The sequence below is a fragment of the Neomonachus schauinslandi genome, chromosome 16 (assembly GCF_002201575.2).
Source record: "Neomonachus schauinslandi chromosome 16, ASM220157v2, whole genome shotgun sequence".
NCBI lineage: Eukaryota > Metazoa > Chordata > Mammalia > Carnivora > Phocidae > Neomonachus > Neomonachus schauinslandi.
In genome coordinates, this window is record NC_058418.1 from 26,884,865 (window position 1) to 26,906,037 (window position 21,173).

The 21,173-nt window shown below is 56.1% G+C and overlaps 1 protein-coding gene across 1 annotated transcript in view; it reads left to right on the top strand.

Moving 5' to 3' along the window:
• Positions 1-17,684, top strand: part of NKD1 (NKD inhibitor of WNT signaling pathway 1) — an 82,497-nt gene extending 64,813 nt beyond the window's left edge. Inside the window, exons 5-10 of the mRNA XM_021705633.1 lie at positions 5,430-5,536; positions 8,691-8,786; positions 14,103-14,250; positions 14,710-14,794; positions 16,207-16,334; positions 17,095-17,684. Coding sequence (XP_021561308.1) covers positions 5,430-5,536; positions 8,691-8,786; positions 14,103-14,250; positions 14,710-14,794; positions 16,207-16,334; positions 17,095-17,684 — 1,154 coding nt within the window. The remainder of the gene's footprint in view (positions 1-5,429; positions 5,537-8,690; positions 8,787-14,102; positions 14,251-14,709; positions 14,795-16,206; positions 16,335-17,094) is intronic.
• The last annotated feature ends 3,489 nt before the right edge of the window (positions 17,685-21,173 follow it).

The window sequence follows — 21,173 nt, forward strand, 5'->3', positions numbered from 1 at the left end:
GCGCTCCCTCAGGAGAACCTCGCACAAATGATGCGAGAAACCATTTGGCCTGGAATGCACATATGATATCTTTCTCTTTTTACTGGCAGCAGATTTACCCACCTAATTATATTTGGCATAGGCTAATATTAAAATTCATCTGCATTCCCTCTAACAGCTGCCGGTGGCGGGCTGGGGAGTCAGAAACATCCTGGCGAGCCACCCTGAGACTAAAATATTTGCAGCAGATAATCTGCACGCGGACAATTGAGAAAGGCCAGTGGAGACGTTAGGGCAGGTGTCCAAACTCCAGCAAGGAAGCTTTGGCTTGTGTTAGATCTTACGTCGTATCAACAGAGAAGAACGTGGCAGGTAACCGGGAGGAGAGAACCGCTTGTCTGAGTGTCAGTCATTTCTGGTCTCTGGGGAGGGGGGGAGGGCTGATAATAGTCACAACGGGATTTCAAATTTGTCCCTACGTCCTAAGTTTATTATCAACCAGGCCTTTCTGGATTATGTTAAAATAAGCTGGCGTTTGCTCCTATCAACCAGGGTTTGGATTTTAGCCGAAGTATGGGATTCAGGAACAGACCTACCTTTTTCCCTGCCGGTTCCCAATCTCAGTCAAGCCAGAATTTATGGTGTGTTTGTTATGCAGCCTTCCTTGTGTCTGCCTGTGGGGTTTGGTGCAGTTTTGCACGCTGGGGTGGATTGGCTGCCCTGTGCATGTGCTGTGGGCATCCCAGGGGCACTAGCCGGCAGGACCCCACTCCCAGGAGACTTGCAGTCTGGCCACCAGGATGTGGCGGGCTCCTGTGAAGGAATCAGAAGATCCCAGATCAGATTGCGCAGAATGAAGTGTTGGGCCGGATGGGGAGAGACGGCACCCTGCTCGCAACAAATGCATTCGTGCAATGTAGAGAAAGGAGCTTCCCCCCCACCCCATCCCCCCGGCCTCAAGACACCTTTCTGCCATCTGTCCAAAAAATGTCACTGGCGATATACAAGCGTATGAGGTCCAGCCTGTGAATGGCGCCCCCTAGAGTTGTACACTGCACAACCTGTCTCTCAGATGACCCTAAGCCCCCTGAAGAACCCTGAGGTGCCTGTCCTGCCTGGGTGCCAGGGAAGGTGGGGCTGCAGGAGGGCAGATCTGTTTTATTTTGTAGCTGATTCTCATGCTGTTTGGGTGGTGCCAGCTATCAGCAGCTCGTGCTGGGTAGGCTGTGCCATCCTGCTCCCTGGGTCAATGCTATTTGCCAGGCTAAACAGGCTCCAGGAAGTGACCGGGTCTCTCCCAGCATGTGGTCCCAAATGAGCTGTTGATGCCTCCTATTGGGAATGTGGTTGTGGGGTGAGGGCTGGGAGTCTCGACCTCACGATCACCCCCAATGACCATCCCAACCATCCCCACTCATCCCCACTCGGGTCTTTCCTCGCTCCCTGGCGCTCCTCTGTACTCTCTTCTTTCCCTCTCTTCCCTCCCAGCCCCCTCTTCTTTTTAAACTGGGGGAGGGACAGGGAAGAGACTGTCTTTGATCTCAGTGGAGGAAAAAAGTCTGTTCTGTTCAGGCTTTTGGCTAACACAACAAACAGTGTTTAAAATTTAACTTTGCTTAATTAATTAGTAATTCTGTTTAATGCTGTCTGATCTCCCTCCAAAAGGTATTTTGAAGCTTGAGAAGGGAACATCAAAGGGAGCCGGGTGAAGATGGTCAAGTAATGCATTTAATCTGGCAGTTGCTGGGGGTGGAGAGATGCCAGGTTGGGAGCTAATGTGGGAGAGAGCCATCATCTGGTAAACACAGCCAGCAGGCTCCTCGCAGCCGTGGTGTGAGAAGGGACAGGGAGCGGTTTCCAAAGAGAAGGAGCTCCACACACCACCCCCAGACTCATCTGAGCTGAGAATTGGTTTGAAGAAATCAGAGTTGACATTTTCTTTCTTCCATGCCTACTGTGTATGGTTGGGCAGGTTGTGTACTGCACAAGAGTTTCCAGGTAAGCAGGTGAGCAGCAGGTGAAATCCAGCCTGCACCCTGCTTATCAGGGTACCCTGGTGGGAAGGGTACCTAAGTGCAGTTCATAAACTTTTCTATAAAGGGCCAGGAGAGTACAACTTTAAGGCTTTGCAGGCCCTATAGTCTCTGTTGTGATTACTGAACTTTGCCATCATAGAGCAAAGCAGCCATACACAGTGCATATGAACGTGACTGTGTCCCAGTAAAACTTTATTTACAAAAACAGGCGGTGGGTGGGCTGGCTGTTCTAAGTCATCTACAGGTACGTCACATCTAAAGGTATGATAGGAACGTAGGCTATAAACCCAGAATACAAGTCTTTGAACATGAAGACTTTTCTTTCCTCCTTGCTCCAACCCTTCCCTTCCTTTTTCTACTCTTCCTCCAGCTTTCCTTTCTTCTTTCAAGTTAGCAGTATCTCCTGTTGTTGCTGTGAGTGATTAAAGAATGATCAGAGTCCCTCTGAAATTATGCCCCCCCAGAAGATCATCTCTGGGGGAAAAAAAAAATCTCTGGGCTGAGCAGGAGTAGGAGAGAGAGAATGGGCTCAGAATTTGGCGCCAAAGCCCATCTCGACAAAAATGCCATTCTCTTTGCTGGTTGGTGGGACCTTGGCAGCCCGAAGTAGGTACCCTTTACCCTTCTTGTGCCTGCCCATGAGCCCAACGATGGATGTATGGAGGGCAGTTTGTTCTGTGCAGGGGTGGCGGGGCTGGGTGCTGGTCGATGTTTGGTTTGAGAGGGTTCACATGTGGGTGTAGAAGCGGGGCCCCAAGTCCCAGCCCCTGCCTCTGGCACTGGGGTCTGCTAGGCTTTCCGATCATCTCTGACACCTCCTCTGGCCATTGGGCGGGGGACAGTGACAGGGTGAAGGGCCTTCTTCGGTGGGGGCGGAGGGCGCTGACTGTCCCTGGTCCTAGCCCCCAGGGCTCGGGGGCAGGATGGCTCCCAGTCCTATTACCCATCGGTGGCCAGCCCCATGGGTGTCCGAGGGGTTTTCTGAGCTGGGATGGGATGAGGGACCCCTTGGTGAAGAGAAGGCAATCCAGACCACGCTGGTCTTTAGAGAAGAGACAGGAAGAGGGTGAGCGGTCGAGGGGGGCGTTTTCTACCCCGTTGGGTGAGGAGGAAGGAGGGGAGGCAGGGAAGGCCTGCATGTGGGGAGGGGTGCTCCAGAGAAGGAGGGAGCAGGGACAGAGCTTTCTTTTCTTTGGGTTTTATCAAGTGGAACTTGAAAGGCAATGTTGAACCTGAAGGTGGTTTTCTGATAACTTCTCTTTGAACTTGAAGTTTGGTTTCGATAAGCCTGGCTGGCTTACATCTCCAGCCAGGACCTCTGTGGAGGGAGGCTGCAGCTTTGAAGATGGAGCTGGGCTTTGTTTTCCTTTCTTCTTCCCCCCACCCCCCACAGGGGGGCCGAATAGAGGATGTTGCCGGTCAGAAGAGCACCATGGTTTCTCCAGTGGGGCGGTTTTGGGGTGAGGGGGATCCTCTGGATCTGGGCTATTGGCTGGGACCACGGCTCCTCTCCATCTTGTGCAAAGCCAAGCTTTTACTGAGCACCTGTTGCACGCAGGCCACTGTGCTAAGGAGGGACTTTCCTCATTGCCTCCCCCCACCCACCTCAGTAACCCTGTGAGGAAGAAACCATTTCATCCCCATTTTCCACACGAGGGCACTGAGATCCTGAGCAGTCCAGGGCCTTACCCAACGTTGCCCAGGCCAGTCAGTAGCAGGGTCGGGATATGGACCCAGAGTATCAGTCCTCTCATCGGGACGCTCCCGCCGAGCTCAGCTGCGCCCACCGGAGATGCTGGGGGCTCCTAGAGCTGAGGGCTAGGAATGGAGAGAGACTCCACTCCCTGACTCGCTCTGACAAGCCTCTCTAGACCTTTTTGCCTTTTTCTAAATGGGGGCGGCCGTAGTGCCCACTGCTTTGTGGCCTGGTCGAGCACTTTGCCTTGCACCCCGGCCGGTCCCACGATGGCGGATGCTCGGGCCCAGCAGGATCCCCAGATTTGGGGTGGGGGAATCAGGGTGGCCCAGGCTGCGTGCTTGGCTGTCCTTGGATCACTGGCTAACTGCCGGCTCGACTGCCCCAGGACTCAGCGTTGCACTGGGCTGGCGTACCGCCTGGCCATGGTTGTGTTTGCTTTGGAGGAGCAGGGAGGGCAGGACCTGGTTTTATCCACTAGATCAGAAGCCGTCAGCACCGTCAAGGCCCCCCACCCCCACCCCGCCCCCTGCCCTGGAGGCCTCCAAGGACCTGGATCTCCTTTTAGGTTTGTCCTTATCAGCCTCATTCTGTGAAAGCACCAGGAGGGAGCTGGGGTCTGGGGCTGAGACAGGGTCTCCCGCTGGATCCCTGACAGCTCTAAGGAGTTGTTGCCTTGCTGTGGAGGCGTTGCGGGCCGGGGGAGGGGGGTCCCCCTGAGTCCCTCTGGGTGTACCCGGAGTGAAGAGAAAGGGAATACTCAGGCCCCTCTGGGAGGGGAGCTGTGGATGGAGCCAGGTCAGTCTGTTGCTGCCGTGGCCTTGCTGTCCCCACCCGTCTGGACTGTTGACCGGAGCATCCTTATCTTCAGCTCCTCCCTCCCTGCTGTTCCCCATCCCAGGCTGCCTGTGTTTGATACGATGCTTTTGTGTCCTTTTGCATTCTCAAAGCCTCCATTTTGAGAAAACTTAGCTACCAACTGTGCTGATTCCCGAGAGATTGAGTTGGGGTGGGAGGGAGAAGAGGACATCATTCCCCTTGACTGTAACTCTTCGCAGCTGCTAGGACCCTGTGTACTGGCCCTGGGCTCTTGGCCCTTTCAGTCCTAGCTCACTGAATCCACCCAAGGATCCTCTGGGGAGGGGACTGCTCTGATCCCTGTTGACAGGGAAACCACTGAGATGTCTGGAGAAGGTACACGACCCACCCTGGGTCACACATAGTGTCAGGAGGACCCAAGCAGAGACTGAGGCTGCTCCTCAGGCCGCCTGAGGGAGGCCCTGCACCTCCTGTTTCCCTCAGTCCTCCTGACTGCCCATCCGGCGTGCCTTTGCCGGGGCCCAGGCCGGCAGCATCTTCGAGGCCAAAACGTCAGCAGGGAAGGCAGTGAGACTGTGTGGAAAGTGGCCACGGTCTATGAGCTTCCTGTCCACCTGTCTCTGGTCTGGCTGGCTGCAGGCTGCTTATCTGGGCTGTATAGTTGAGGCAGAGAATGGCGGCCTTGAGGCGCCCTGGGGTCATCTGAGTGGCTGGCACAGGTGACCTGGGAGGGGGGCTCCCCTCGGGCAGCCCTGGACATTACCCGAGGCCAGAAAGCCAAGTGATTTTGACTTTAGCGCGCGGGCACCTGGTCCCCAGACCAAAGCCCCAGTGGGTGTGGGGGCCCCGAGGCCCAGCTGGGGACGGTCCTCACGCTGTCTCACTTGCTTTCCCCGCAGTGGCCCTGCCTCCCGAGAAGACAGACGGGTTGGCCAGCGGAGATGAGAAGAAGAGGGAGAAGGCGAGCGAATCTTGCCCGGGCTCCAAGAAGCAGCTGAAATTTGAAGTAAGTTCCCTTTCCTGGCGCTGGGCTCTGGAGAGTAGGGCTTCTATCCTTTTGGCGGTGCTTTTCGAGGAGGGGCGCTGAGGCCCATCCAGATGCAGAGGGCTTTCACCTCCCGTGTGAACAGCTGCCCTTTGTGGGAGGTTTGTCCCGCCACGTCTGGGGCTGCCCCAGCTCCGCGTGGGCCCTGAGGACTCAGCACTGCCATCCCACGGGGCTGTGGCCCGGCGGTCTGGGGGAGGACGTGAGCGGGGGCCGGGCGGACAGCTGGCCCTGGAGCTGCCATTACTGTACTAGGGGCCTGCCTTCCCCTCTGGGCCTCAGTTTCCTCGTTACTGGAAGAAGCCTTTGATTCGACTCCTGAGGCTGTTCTGGGGAACATGTCGGGGCTCTCGGGTGGGCTGGATGCAGAGTGGCAGGAGGCCCTATCTGGGACTCAGTTTCCCCATGCAGTCAACAGCTAAAGGAACACGTCGTCCTAGAGCCCGCAGTCTGTCTGTCCTGCCCCATCCCAAACACTACGTTAAGCTCCTTCTGTGTACCAAGCAGGGCCGGGTGCCGGAGAGCGGAACCCGGGCCTGTTGGCACGGAGCTTACCAGCTTCTCTCTGCCCTCCCTTCTCCTCCCTTCTTCCTTCTCTGCTTCCCTCCATGAGGCCACTAGGGCATAGCTCTGGAGCCAGCAGCCTAGGGTTCCCATCCCCACTGGCCTCCCCTGGGAAATGTGGGTAGTTTCAGTCTCTTTCTTATCGGGGTATTTATTGTAGGCCTGGTGAGTTAATGCACCTAACATGCTTAAAAGGGTGTCCACTATCACGTCAGCACTTTCCTTCTTCCTTCCAACCAAGCTTGATTGACAGCTGCCGGGTACCAGGGGACCCCACAGTGAATGGGGCATGGCCCTGCCCTCCCGGAGCACGGTGTGGTGAGGGGGACGGGAGAGTGACCTAGACCCAGTAACTGCACAGCTAGGGATGTGATGGGGGTCCGGGAGCACGCGGAGGGGTGGCCGCCTCGGTCAGGCTGGGGCGTGCAGGGTTTGGAGGCAGTTCCTGAGTGTGTGCAGGGCGGTGGCTGTAAGCAGACGGTGGGGCGGATGCAGGTCTGAGTTGAGCCTCTGAGTGCGGGAGTAGGAGTTGGGAGAGGGGAGGACACGGAGCCCCTGGGATAAGGAGAGCACTTCCGGCTGAGGGAACGGCAGGAGCAAAGGCCCAGAGGCCTGTCGGTGCCGCAAGCTGTGTGGACACAAAGCTGCATCGTGTTGCGTAGTGATGGTGGGTGGTCTGGGGAGATGACTCGGGGCAGGGTGTGAGACAGGTCACAGTGGGCCCTGAATGCAGGAGCTGAGGGGGGCGGGCAGCATCCCGTTGGGGAGCTGGGGTTGCTAGCTGCTTCCGGAGCCCACCGGCATCCCTGCGTGTCTTCTGGGGTGGTTGGCAGAGCCGAGGGCCGAGCGCAGCGGCAGAGGGAAGGCTCAGACCGAGACATCTCACTTCCCTGGAGGCCCGAGTGGGCCGATTTCTGGGAGGGCCCGGCTGACTGCCCGGGACTCATCCACGGCCCATGAGGAGGACTCACCTGAGAAGCCCAGGTGGTGGGGGGCTGGGGGGACAAAGACATATATGACAGAAGTTGAGGGGGGGATAGTTACTGAACCCCGAGCTGTCTTTGGAGCCGTGCAGGAGGGCCAGCGAGAAGGAATCAGATGAACGCTGTGTGAGTGTGAGTGTGTGTGTGTGGGGGGGGCACGTGTGCAGGGCGAGCGCTGTACTACATGAAACGGCGCCTCACAGAGCAGAGCGGGCACTTGGCAGGTATCAGATGGGCATGTCACAACTGAGGGAAGGCTGACTTTGAACTCCGCGTGGGCTGCCCGAGGACTGCTGGAGGGAACTGGCTTCGAGCTGCAGAGGCTGGGGGCAGGGACGCCGCGCTCGGGCACATCCCTGCCAGTGTTCAGGGGCCAGGTACCGCTCCTCTCTGGGGGCCTGAGCCCGTCTTCCTGCAAAAGGAGAGGGCAGCTGAGGCAAGACGTGGAACGGAATGGCCTGGGGGCGTCTTTGCTTGTTTTCATAGACTCTTGTGACCCTCTTTGGCAAACCAGCCAGCCTTTCTCGAACTTTCTATCTGGTGTTCAGCTGGCTCCTGCATACACACTACCAGGGACAGAGCTCATCACTGCCCAGCTCGGGTGCCTGTGGTTAGACGTGTCGGGTCCTGTGAGCGATGATAATGAAGTCATTGTTAACATTACGTGCATCATATGTTAACATCACAGCAAAGACAATGGCAGCTACTATCATTAATTGGACTTCTCTAGGTGCCAAACCATTCCACGCTTTTTCCAGTTCCCCCGTTGCAGAGCCTGAGGCAAGGACTTGGCAGGTGATCGCAGGGAGCAGCAAAGGAGGGAAGCCAGTACCAGTGGGTGAATGGGTGGATTGGTGCCAGAGCAGCTGGGCACTGCCCCGGGCACTCAATCCCCGGCTCTTCGGGTCTTCCTCGGACACAGAAGCTGGCTGCTTAAGGTGGGAGGTCGGGAACCGTCCGCCACAGCTGCCCGGGAACGCCGAGGGGATGCGGGGTGGGGCGCTTCATGCTCCCATCTGCCTCGTGCGAGCAGTAACTGGCCTTTCCCATGATTTACACGAGGGGAAACTGAGGTACAGAGAAGCCATGCCCAGGGTCACACAGCCATGGAGGGCCATGTACCTGCTGGCACCCGGGGCTGAGCTGGGGCTTTACCTTTTAGTGCTCGCTCACCCTCCCCTGCCTTCCAGGTCAGGTGGCCACCCTGGGCATCCTGTAATAGCTTCCTGTTACTAGTCCCTGTGTCTTCCAGTAACTTCTGTCCCTTGGTCCAGGTTCCATCGCCCTAAGGCCACGAAGCCTCCTCTCAGACCCCCAGCTCACACCCCCGCCCCGCCCCGTGTTTCTTTTGCCTTCAAAGACCCAGAGGCTGTCCGGCACCCCTGCAGGCGTCTCTCCCGGGGCCAGACCTCCCCTGCCCGGCCTGGCCTCCCCACCTGGTCCCTCATGTCGTGGTAGTTGTGCTCTTCCTTCACACGAGGCCTGGGGAGGGCAGTGGGGAGGCGGCCGCCCCGTGACCTGGCCTCTGGGTACTCCAGCCACATCCGTGGTTGTCTGTCTGTGTCCAGGAGCTACAGTGTGACGTGTCCGTAGAAGAGGACAGCCGGCAGGAATGGACCTTCACCCTGTACGACTTTGACAACAATGGCAAGGTCACCCGTGAGGTGAGTGCACCTGCTGGGCCGCCGGGGCTTCAGGGAGACCTAGAGGGCTGTCCCAGAGCTGCCTGGTGAGTGGGCAGCGGGGACAGAGGACGGGGTGGCTGGGCTCCCCTGCACTCAGCCTAGGCACTGCCCCCCCCGGGGGAGGGGAAGGGCGGGAGGCAGGCGCAGAGCCCTGAGGGCTCCCCAGAGGAGGACCCTGAGTCCCAACAACGTCCCATCCTGCCTCCTCCCTCGAGTTCCAGAGCTCTGGCTGGGGCAGGGGCTGCGACCATCCCAGGCCACTTCCCACCTCAGCCAGTGCGCCCAGGAGCTGGGGCCGGGTGGGCACACGGAGGCCAGGCAGTGCCTCCCTCTGCCGGGCAGGAATGAGCACCCCCAGCACCGAGAACTCTATGCCTGGCCTGGCCACGGGCCTGTGCTTCACCACTCTCTCCCTCTGAACGCCGGCGTCTCTGCCCTCAGCCCTCCTGCCACACCTCCGTACCCCCTGTGTGCCTCTCACCCTTCTTCCACGCCTCTGTCTGAATACTGAGCACCCACTATGCGCATCCGCCATGCCCCAGCTGTGGGGACGTGGGAACGAACAGTTCAGACACAGCTTCCAGCCTGTGGCTCCGACAGCTGCTGAGGGAGGCCGGTCCCAAACAGTTACAGGACGGTTGTGAGGTGAAGGAGATCAACAGTGTGACAGAGAGGGGCCCGTGTGTCTAGGGAACCTCCTAGGGGAGCGTGGCCGTGTGGAGCTGGGGGAGAGGCGCCCAGCAGGTGCAGAGCAGGAGTGCTCGGAGTGTTGAAGGTGCTGGAGGAGACCTGTGTGGCAGGCCCTGGTTTGGGGTCCTGGGGCTCAGGGAAGCCACCGGTGGGTTGGGGGAAGCAGGGGCAGGACCTGGTTGGAGCTACTGCAGTCTCTGCGTCCCTTTCACCCTGGGCCTGGGTGCCACCCTTCTGCCTCCTTGTTGCTTTTCCCACCGTCCCTCTGCGACATCCTCTCCCTCCCCAGGAGGCCCTGGTTTTCAGATATGGGACCTGCTACCGGTCTGCATAGGGGTCTGAGAGCAGCATGGCTGGCTCCGCGCCCGCCTCACATGCAGCTCACGAGGGCGTCCGGGGTGTCCCCAAAGAAGCTTTGCTGTCTTTTCTCCCTGCCTGGTTCAGGGCTACAGATTTTCTTTTCTGTGGCTGGTGCAGGAGAAGCTGTTAGAGGGGACGCCTGGGTGAAAAAAGGGTATCTCTTCCTCAGGCCGTGGCCTAAGGAATATTCGAACAGGGCTGGGGAAGAAACTGTGAGTGACTTAAAATCATGCAGGGTTCTTGGGGAGGTAAGTGACAGAATCCCAGCAAACTGTTATAGATTAAAAAAAAAAAAGGAATATATTGGTTCACATAATTGAAATGTGGTCCAGGGCACTGACTTCAGGCATGGCTGGATCCAGAGGCTCAGTGCCTTCAAGACTAGCTACCTGCAGTGGCTCTGTTTCCTCTGTGTTCCTCATTGCCCAGCAGCCCTGCCCCTGGCCAGTAGCAAGGTGATGGCTGACATTTTCCCTCTATCTGGGACTCTCAGCAGCTCTCCCAATTCAGAAGTTCCAGAACTAAATCTCACTGGCTCCGACCCCTTCACACGAGTGGCCCTGACCCAGTCATTTTTGCCATGGGTTTGCAGTGCTTGAGATGGCCCTATTCCAGGTCGTGGAGCCGAGGGGAAGTTATCAGATACGTGACCCACGAAGACTGAAAGTGAGAGGGGGCGTGTAATCGGCTCACAATATAAAATCAAGCAGGGGCAGGACCTGGTCTGAGCTACTGCAGTTATTAGGGGGCAGGGGAATGGATTCCGGGCAGGCAAAGCCCCAAGAGAGACCTGGGTACTTGGGAAGCAGTGGAAACCCTTCTTGGTTGGAGATGTTGGGGAGGCCGGGGAGGGGGGCATGGTTTAGGTGAACCCCCGTCCCCCTCCAGCTGTGATGCTTTGTGTGGAGTGAGCGGCCACCGTTCCTCCCCATCCTGTTTGGGAATGGCCGCTGCGGTGTAATTATCTTGACAGGGAAGCACACTGCAGTCTGGAAGCTTGGTTAACTGAGCTGAATGGCGGTGGCCCCAGCTGTCTCTCAAGGCCACACAGGCAGCTGGGCTGGGCTTCTCGGGGGTGCGGTGGGTGGCATTGCCCTGTCTTCTCACTCATGTGGCAGCCAAGACCCCGCTGCCCCTGTTAGCCGCCACCTTCATTCCTTGCTGGTTCGGAGATGCTGACCATAAGAGGGTTGGCCCCCCGCTCGGAGGCCTTGCAGAAACCCGCGGGCAGACACTGCCGTCTGGTTCTGCATCTTGCCTTTCTTTACCCTCGGCAATGAGAGGAAGAGCAGGGAGGTGAGGGTTCCCGAGGAGGGTGTCCCAGCCCGGACTAGAGAAGGCCATCCCTGGATCGTGTCTTCCTCCTGCCGAGGAGCGAGGGGGCTGGCTTCCAGTCCAGGGAGAACCCAGCCTCGTGTTTCCCCTTGGTCTATTTTTAGCCCCAAGGCCACTCCTCAAAGCTGGCTATAAATACCGGTCCCCTCCATGCTCTCTGGCTGTCTGCAGGCATGTTTCTGTGTGCTGGGGCAGACAGGCTCCCACCTCACTGCAGCTATGGCCCAGAGCTGGCGTCTGGGCTCACTTCCCAACTCAGAAGAAAGTACCTGTTCATTTGTGCAATAAATATTCACGAGCATCTACTTCTGTGTGCTGGGCCCCGTACAGGCAAGAGTCGATTTTTCAGCTGGGATTGCCAGAGCAGGCCTGTTCCTAGACCCTGAGTCACTGCCCCCCACCCTGGCTTGGGATAGGACACTTGGGGGATAATGTTGGTGGACCTCACCTTCCTCATCTGTAAAATGGAGACACTGGGTCCTCCTGCATGGACTTCCTAAGAAGGAGGGGGCAAACGTGGGTATGCAGAGCAGCTCAAGGGAAGAAGGGGCGAGAAGAGGAGTCCTCTGCGGGCCTGGCCAGAGGAGCTGAGATTGCTGAGTGAGTCAGTGAGCCTGGGTCTCAAACTGGCAGCCTTCACAATCCCAACGTAGCCCCGAGATGTTCCGGCCCAGCCCCCCAGAAGGTTTTGTTAAAAATTAAGTTATCACAGGCAACTGAAGTAAAAATAGATGAATTGACTACATCAAAATTCAAAACTAATGTGCATCAAAGGACACAGCAGAGTGGAAGGCAATCTACAGAAAGAGAGAAAATATTTGCAAATCACGTATCTGATAAAAGATTAATATACAGAATATAAAAAGAACTGCACCTCCAGAGCAGGAAAGCCAACAACCCAATTAAAAAATGGGCAAGGAACTTGATCATTTCTCCAAAGAAGAGATACAAATTAATGGCCAAGAAGCCCATGAAAAGGTGCTCAACATCACTCATCATTAGGAGATGCAAATCAAAACCGCAGTGGGATCTCACCTTATATGCGTTAAGATGGCTACCATAAAAAAACCCAATAGACCGACAATAACAAGTGTCCCCGAGGAAGCGGCGACAGCAGAACCCCTGTGTGCTGTGGGTGGGAATGTTCAGATGGCACGGCTGCTGTGGAAGGCCGCGTGGAAGGTCCTCAGAAAGCTAAACACAGAATTCCCATAGGACCCAGCAATTCCACTTCTGTCTGAGTCTCTGTAGCCCAAAGCAGGGTCTCAAGGAGATACCTGGACCCCCAGGCCCACAGCAGCATTTTTCCCAAGAGCCAAAAGGCAAAGCCACCCAAGTGTCCCTGGCTTCCCTCAGCAGAGGGGTGGATAAACATATACATACAATGCAGTATTATTTAGCCTTAAAAAGAAAGGAAATCCTACCAGGTGCCACAACAGGGATCGGCCTCCGGGACCTCTCGCAAAGTGCGACAAGCCAGTCACAAAAAGACCAATCCCACGTAATTCCACTTCTATGAGGTACCTGGAAGAGTCAGGTTCATGGAGTCAGAAAGTGGAATGGTGGTCATCAGGGGCTGGGGGATGGGAAAACGGGGAGTTGACAAAAATTAAATGAGTTTTGGGCGCCTGGGTGGCTCAGTTGGTTAAGCGACTGCCTTCGGCTCAGGTCATGATCCTGGAGTCCCTGGATCGAGTCCCACATCGGGCTCCCTGCTCGGCGGGGAGCCTGCTTCTCCCTCTGACCCTCCCCCCTCTCATGTGCTTTCTCTCTCATTCTCTCTGTCTCAAATAAATAAGTAAAATCTTTAAAAAAAAAAAATTAAATGAGTTTCCAGTATCAGAGATTCTGAAGATTTAGCCGAAGATTCTGGATTTCTGGAATGACCCTCCCTTAGCCAGCACTGCCACGGAGCTAGTCGGCAGTGCCGAGTGGGAGCCACCTCTGTGGGTTCCCCACTCCGGGTCACTCATCCATATACCTGCCTGGCCATGGTAGTGCTTGGTGTCACCTCTGTCTGAAGGGCTTAGGGGTGGGGAATAAGGCGAGGGCTGAGTCTGTCTGTTTATGAAGAGCCGCAGGGCTGATAATTGGCCATCTGTGGGCCCGATCTATAGAGAGCAAATACCTTTTCCAGAGGCTTCATCATTTAAAGCTGGAAGCCTCCCTTGCATGCTCCCCCTGCCAGACAAATGCCCTTAACAGACACTCAGAACAAAGGGAGACCTATTTTATCCCTCCATTCCCCGGTCAGAAGTCTCTGAGACGCTTCACGGAGCATGGGTTGGACATCCCTGTTCTGCTTGAGGGCATAACTGAGGCCCAGAGAGAAGATGACATTGGGTCAAGTTCTCGCAGAATAGTTTATCTTTAGCGACACATCTAGTTTTCCAGTTTTCACTCAGAAGGAGCTCATCAGACCCAAAGTAGGTGCTGTCGGGGCCCCTCTGCCAGCAGTCTCCCTGACCTGCCTCTCAGTTCACTTGCTGCTGGTGAACAGTGCCCACCGTGAGAGCTTTCTCCAAGTGGGCGCTGGCTCAGCCTTTGCAGGACAGCCCGGAAGTCCCGGCAATGTAGCGTCACCCCCCAGGGCAACTCTACCCTGGAGGGATGAGACTTTTCTGAGGTGGGGTCCACATAGTCCCTCCGAGGACCCAAGTGCCACTGAGGCCGGTTGCCCGTGGCTGGACCTGCTCATTCACGTCATCCCCCGCTCCCTGCCCCTTTGCTCCTGCATCCTAGGATCCCCTCCCAAATGAACCTCATATGCATGTTTCTGCCTTAGGCTTGACTTCTGGGGGAGCCAGGGGGCTTTCCCTTCCTCAGGTTTCACTGGGGCCTCTGATTCCCGGGGCTGTGGGTGCCCTGTGGCTGAAGCCCCGGGTGGCTCTCTGCTTCGCTCCCCTGCAGGACATCACCAGCCTGCTGCACACCATCTACGAGGTGGTTGACTCCTCCGTCAACCATTCCCCGACGTCAAGCAAGACGCTGCGGGTGAAGCTCACGGTGGCCCCCGACGGAAGCCAGGGCAAGAAGGGCATCCTTCTCAATCACCCCGGTGAGGGGCTGGGGGGCCGCCCCGGCCACAGAGGCCAGTCCACTCCCAGCTCTCAGGAAGGATCACACCCTGCCCTGGGAAGAGTGGAAAGGAGCCCTGGGGTCTTTTCCTGGGAGCGACTTTGTGGACAGGTGGAATTTGAGCAGGTTCTTGAAAGAGCAGGATTTGGATAAGAAAGGAATATACAGGTGGGAGGCCCTGTGTAGGCACCGCCTTGGAGGTGGGCGGGGACATGGCCAGCGGGGAGTCTGGGGGGGAGAAGGTACAGGGCCAGGTAGCTGTGAGACCCCTCTGTCTGGTCCTGGCTTGGAGAACCCTTCCCACAGAGCCATGGTGAGCCACTGTGGGCCAGTTGTCAAGGGTTGCATGCCGGGGAGCTTAGAAAACCTCACCAGAGCCAGGAAGCTGGTGGGCACAGGCGTAAGCCGCTCACCTGGCTGTTTCTCGGGTGGGACTCAGACCTGCAGAGCACGAGGCCCAGAGCGGAGACCAAACCTGCCGAGGAGCTTCGAAGCTGGGAGAAGAAGCAGCGAGCCCCACTCAGGTACAGTGGGTATATGTGCGGCTGGGGGTGGGGGGTGGACGACAGCCTAGTGCCCCTGAGCACATATTGAGCACCAGCTGTGTACCTGCATCTGAGGGATTTTGAGCGGGGGGCTCCAGTCTGTTTTCTCTTCAGGGGGCAGTGATTTCAGAGGACAGGCTCACAAATCAAACTCTGTTTTTAGAAAATGACTAAATGTAGGTCCATGTTCCTTTGTCCAAAATGCTTTGGGCCAGAAATGTTTTGAAATTCAGCATTCATTGGGTTTTAGAAGAGATGTTCCCAGCACATTTCTCATATATTCTACTTGGCATCTGGGCAGCACCCTGGGATTTCACACGCTGAAATTTCTGCGCCGACACGTATGAATATCCACACGAAGTGATATAAAGGCTACAGTTACCTTTACATCCGTTTAAGGCAGGCTCGGCTGCCAAAGAAGTTATGAAAAATCTTTGTCTTCAGGCTTTTTGCGTTTCAGAATTGTGGCTAAGGGACTGTAAGGCTGCGATTCTCTTCCACCTGTTATTTCTTTAACTTCAGGGAGGGAAGGAAAGGAGGGAGGGAAGCGAAGAGAGAGCGTGTTTAAAGAAAAGCATCAAATAAACAGGAATATAAAGTAACAGCAGTGTAGGAGGTGTGAGGATGTAGGAGGCATCCGTGGCCGGAAGTCAGGGGCCGGATGGCAGTACCTGCCCCAGGGAATGGAAAGGAAGTGACCCGATTGGGACAGGCACCCGCCCAGAGGGGAAAGACTGAAGGCAGTCCCAGCAGGGGCCACAGCTCGGTGTGGGGAGGGGCATGCAGGCTGCAGGCTAGCTGTGTTGGGGAGTGGGGGGGGATGAGAAGGGTGGGGCTGGAGCTCAGAGAGCCTTGCAGGGGAGAGGCATGGAGCCCAGACTCCCGCAGTGGGAGAAAGGTGGCCTCTGGGGGCACCTCCCTCCCCACCCCCTCCTGACACACACACACACTCCATTCTTGGCTTACAGAGCCTGCCCCCCTCAACTCCAGTGGCTTGGGGGCTTCTGCTGCCCACACAGTCTGGGAAACCAACCCAGGGGTGAGGTCTCCTGTCTGCCCAGGGCGCCTATGGTTTGAAGCCTGACTTTTGGGCTTAAGTTCTGACCAGTAACCTCTCACCTTTACTTTGGACCTGTTCAAAGCAAATGCCTCTCCAGTCCTCCCAGAAGGCCCAGGAGGCCAGCAGAGGTCTACGTCTCCACGGCCAGGGAAGGAACTAGAGACACAGATTGCCAAGATGACCACTCCCTCCCGTCCCCACCCTTTCCCAAGACCCAGAAGGAGGTGAAAGAAGGGTCCAGAAGGATTCGTCCCGGTGGCTTCCCAGGAGACCGTGGGGCTACCCCCACCGAGGGCCGGTGCCCACCCCCTCACTGGCCTTCTTGCCCTAGGTTCCAGGGTGACAGCCGTCTGGAACAGTCCGGCTGCTACCCCCATTGTGTGGATGAGAACATTGAGAGGAGAAACCACTACTTAGATCTCGCCGGGATAGAGAACTACACGTCCCAGTTTGGGCCCGGTAAGGGAGCTCTTGCTACCCGCAAGGGGGGGGAAGGGGGGGGGGGGGGGGGGGGGGGAGGCATGCCAGGTGGCGCTCATTACACCCCCCTGGGCTGGGGGAAGGTGCAGCTTTTACTGGACAGGTTAAAGAGTCTTCTCGGAGGAGACGACATTAAAAACATTTTAAAAATGAACACATGCCCCAAGTTGAACAAAATCAAATAGTATCTCAGGGCCTGTCGTGCAATGGAAACAGTGGCTCTGTGCCCCACCCCAGGCCACTCCCCCCCCGCCCCTGTTCCATGAGCAAAACGCTGCTCTGTCTTCATCAGCTGTTGACATCTGTTGACCCCCTGCTAAGATAAATGAAGAGGTAGCCCACTTAATTTCACACCCCCAACTCCTTTCTCCCCTTCCTCCTCCTACGTGTAATCCCTGTCGGTCACCTCCGCAAGTTAAAGAATATGCCTGTCCATTTCCTTCTGTTCCCATGACCTCAGACAGCTACCAGTGTCTCTCTCTTTCTCTTCTCTCTCTTGGAAGAGGAGTTACTTATTTTTAAGGACCTAACAAAGCAACAGATCTTCCCCCTTCGCAGATGGCCAAGTTCCATTCCAGAGAGGTTCCTCCAAGGCAGCGAGGAGCAGTCTGGGCGGGGAGGGGAGCTCTCTGAACAGTTACCAGTCTTGGAGCACAGGGGCTGGAGGGGGTTTCTGGGGCACAGGGCAGCCCCGGCACACAGTAGGTGCTCATTAAATATCTGTTAAATTGGTTCCTAGGCTCCCCATCAGTGGCCCAGAAGTCAGAGCTGCCCCCCCGCACCTCCAACCCCACTCGGTCTCGCTCCCATGAGCCAGAAGCCATCCACGTCCCACACCGAAAGCCCCAAGGCGCGGAGCCGGGCTCCTTCCACTTCCTTGACACCCCATTCGCCAAGGTCTCGGAGGTCCAGCAGCGGCTCCGGGGCGCCCAGGACGGGAGCAAGCACTTTGTGAGGTCCCCCAAGGCCCAGGGCAAGAGCATGGGTGTGGGCCACGTGGCCAGAGGGGCACGAAGCAAAGCCCCTGTGGGCCCCGCCATCCCTGCCGTGTCCCCAGCCGCCCACCTGGCCGCCAGCCCCGCCCTCCTCCCCGCGCTGGCACCCCTCGGGCCCAAGAAGCACAAGCACCGAGCCAAGGAGAGCCAGCAGGGCTGCCGGGGTCTGCAGGCGCCCCTGGCCGTGGGCGGCAGTGTCGTGGGGAGGGACCGCGTGAGGGACCTGCCGGCCGTGGTGGTGTATGAGAGCCCGGCCGGCCAGGCGGTCCAGAGACATGAACATCACCACCACCACGAACACCACCACCATTACCACCACTTTTACCAGACATAGACCCCTCCCCGGAAGCCCCCACCCCGGCCATATGAAGGACCCCCCCTTCCCCAGGCCCCCCAAGGCATTATTATTCTATTAATTATTGTTATTATGACGATTATTGTTATTAATAATTATTGTTACTCCACTAATATTCAGCTAGCCTCCATGTAGAAGATATATGGAAACACAGAACTAAACTTTTATTTATATGTTGTGAGGACTGCATAACTTACCCAAGACAATGACTCTGGGTTTGGAAGTGGCCTGTTGAGGGTGGACGCTCACTCGGGCTCCTGAGGGGCAGTTTCCACGCAGGCTGGTCCACACCCTTCTCGGCTCTGGGGGAGCCCTCGGCCAGAACTGTGCCCTACCCCAGTCTCTTCCAGGAGAACACCCTTACCTGGCCCGCTTCCCGAGACCCTCGAAATCTCCGAGAAGATAAACAGCTGCTACCTCTTAGTATTATTCTGATTTTCTTTTGCCCTTAACTGATTGTAACGTGCTACAAGGGATTTCAGCGGACCGCGGACGCGTGACCTTCCTGGCTCTTGTGTTTTTGTGTCCCAGCCTAGAAACCCTAGCTGTCCTTTCTGGAGTTCCCTTTCCCGCCCCTCCAGCGGGATCACGTCCTCGCCCCAAACCAGTCCCATCTTTTCTGCCGTGCACCACATGAAAATACGCTTCTCCTCCTCCCTTCCCTTGTTCTCTCTTCTTTAGAAAGATACACACACACATATTTAAAGACTGCCCCTGAAACCAGCCTTCTCGTTTTGGAAACCTCTGGAGAGGGAACCCAACCACAAAAACAAGCGTGGTTTTCCCAGATCGGGCATTTGTGTGTTGTCGGTTGTGACCCAAGATGTGGAAACCTCATGTTCTCTACCGTTGGCAAATATAGACCTACCTATGTGGTTCTCTACCAGAGCTTCCTTATCTATAGCTAGGCGCCATCTGTCCGTTTCCATGTATCTTTCTATAAATATACACTCTCAGGTAACTTTTCCGGTGTGCCGAAATCAGTGGCTTGCTTCTCTAGACATGTTCGGAGCCCAGATGTCACCCTGTGTGCCTCCTGGTGGGACCACTGTCCATCAGATGCGAATGGTCGCTTGCCTCTCCTCGGCAGGTCCTTTTTCGGGGCTCAGGGTCTGACAGATTTAGAGAGGCCTGCTGGAGTCCACAAGCTGGGAGGGCAATGGGGACAGTGGCCAGAGTTGGGGCCCCGGAGCAGTGTCCTGCACAGAGCACGACTTCGTCTGATGAGAGCCTGGGGAGACTAGGAAAGGACCACTGTCAACCAGTCAGGGTCCCGTGGGAAACATGACACAATCTCCGACTGGGTAATCTGAGGGAATGCTTACAAAGTGTGGGCCAAGCCTCCGGAAAGAGTGCAGAATCCGGGGCGAGCGATATGTGGGGCCACTCCCGCCCCTACAGTGGAGCAGAGAGGGTGGGAGTCATCTTCAGACAGAGCCGTGGGGCCGTCGCTCGGGGACGCAGCCAGCCTGTGGGGACCCTACAGGGAAATCCATCTCCTGGCCGCACTCCTTCCTGCCCTGCATCCTTTTGAGACACTATTGGCTGAAGCCCCTAGGAGCCAGAGGGAGCCACAAGGCCAGGGAGCTGTTGAGGGCCACAGGGACGTTCTTTCTAGGCAGAGAGGGACACATGAAGGAGTGGCCAGCTGCCTGGCTCTCTGCTGCGTGGCTGCCAGCTAGCATCTCCTCTTCCAGAGCCTCCGGGTTTGGTTTAACCTGGCTGGTAAGGAGTTATTTTTGAGAGTGAACTCAGGGAGAGCGTCAGGCTCAGAGAGGTTAATTCGCTAGAGATCACACAGCAGGTGGCCGAGCTGGGATTCTAGTCTTCGCAGACCCCTGTAACCACTGGGGGGTTTAACCACTGGGTCAGGGCTTCCCTTGTTTTGAGCTGTGGGCTTCTATCAGTCGGCATCCAACTCAAACGGATGGGAATGTAACCAAGGCAGGGAGGGAGCTGGCTTTGAGAGGACAGGAGCCAGGGTGGGAATGAAGCCGAGAGGCGCTGGGTCCTACTCCTCCCGCTCTTGGCTTAGACTTCTACCTCGATAGGCTTGGTCACGCTGTGGGGGGCTGCGGGCCCTCTGAGCCCCATGACCAGCTGGAAAAGGATCTTCTGCCAGGGATAGTCCAGGGCAGGATTCTGATTGGCTGGGCTAGATCCGGTACCCACTCCTGAGCCAATCACTATGGCCCACCTCGGGTCACATGTCCAACCCCGGTGGCCAGGGGGCGGAGTCTGCGGCAAGAAAGGGTTGCTGAGCAGGGACCCAGGACTAGAATTGCTGCAAGGTGGAAAGGAACCAGGGATTGGGTCCACGTGGGGAGTCTCCCTGCAGGGGCTGTAGAGTGTTCCCTCAGCCCCAGAGAGGGGGTTCCACGCCACCTCTCGCAGCCCCACGCCCGCCAGGATTCGGTGATTTCTTAGGAACTGGGGATTTATTTAAAATACCATTTTGAAAAATCGTGACCTGTGCACATGTTAAAGATTCAAATAGTACAGAATGGGCGGGTGTGCAGTAAAAAGTACACTTCCTAAAGAATCCCTGACTCTAATATTCCCAGGCCCCTCCTGGGCTGAATCATTCAGTGAGGCTTGGGCGTTGTGAGCCCAGACTTTGGGGCCAGGCTGCCTGGGTTCAAATTCTGACTTCCCCAGTGCTCTGTGCTTCAAGCGATACACGGTACTTCTCAAGCCTCCGTTTCCCCTCTGCAGAGGGGGATCATAAGAGACCTATCCCATGGGGTTGTTGCAAGAATTCACCGAGTTAAGCCCGGCCCAGAGGAGCACCACGAAGATGTTAGCTGCCATTATTATTTACAAGATAAATGCATTTCTATAAGATATCTTCCCGCTCAAATTTTGTTAATTCTTTGAAAAAACTTGTTTCAGAGCAGTTTTAGGTTGCCGACAAAATCGAGGGGAAGATACACAGATTTCCCACATACTCCTGACCCCATGCATGCACAGCCTCCCCCATCATCAACATCTCTCACCAGAATGGTACTTTTTTTTTTTTTTTTTTTTTTTTAACCAAGGATGAACCTACAGGGACCCACTGTAATGATCCAAAGTCCGTCGTCTGCCTTGGGATTCGCTTTTGGTGTTGGACATTCTGTGGGCTTGGACAAATATACAATGACATATCCGTCATTATAATATCATACAGAGTATTTTCACTGCCCTAAAAATCCTCTGTGTCCCACCCATCCCTCTCTCCCCTGCCCCGTTTTGTTATTCTATTAAATATTTCAAACAAGGTTTGAAACAGAAAACGGTAACAGTAACTGAACACACCGCCCAGATTTGACAAAAGCTGACAGTTTACAATATTTATTTCAGATCTATTTTTAAGAAAGAAAACACTGCCATGCTGCTTAATCCCCTTCCCACCCCCACTTTTTTATTTTTACCCGAGGAGTAACATAGTCTTCATACTCAGGCCTTTCCTCTGTGACCTCATGTATT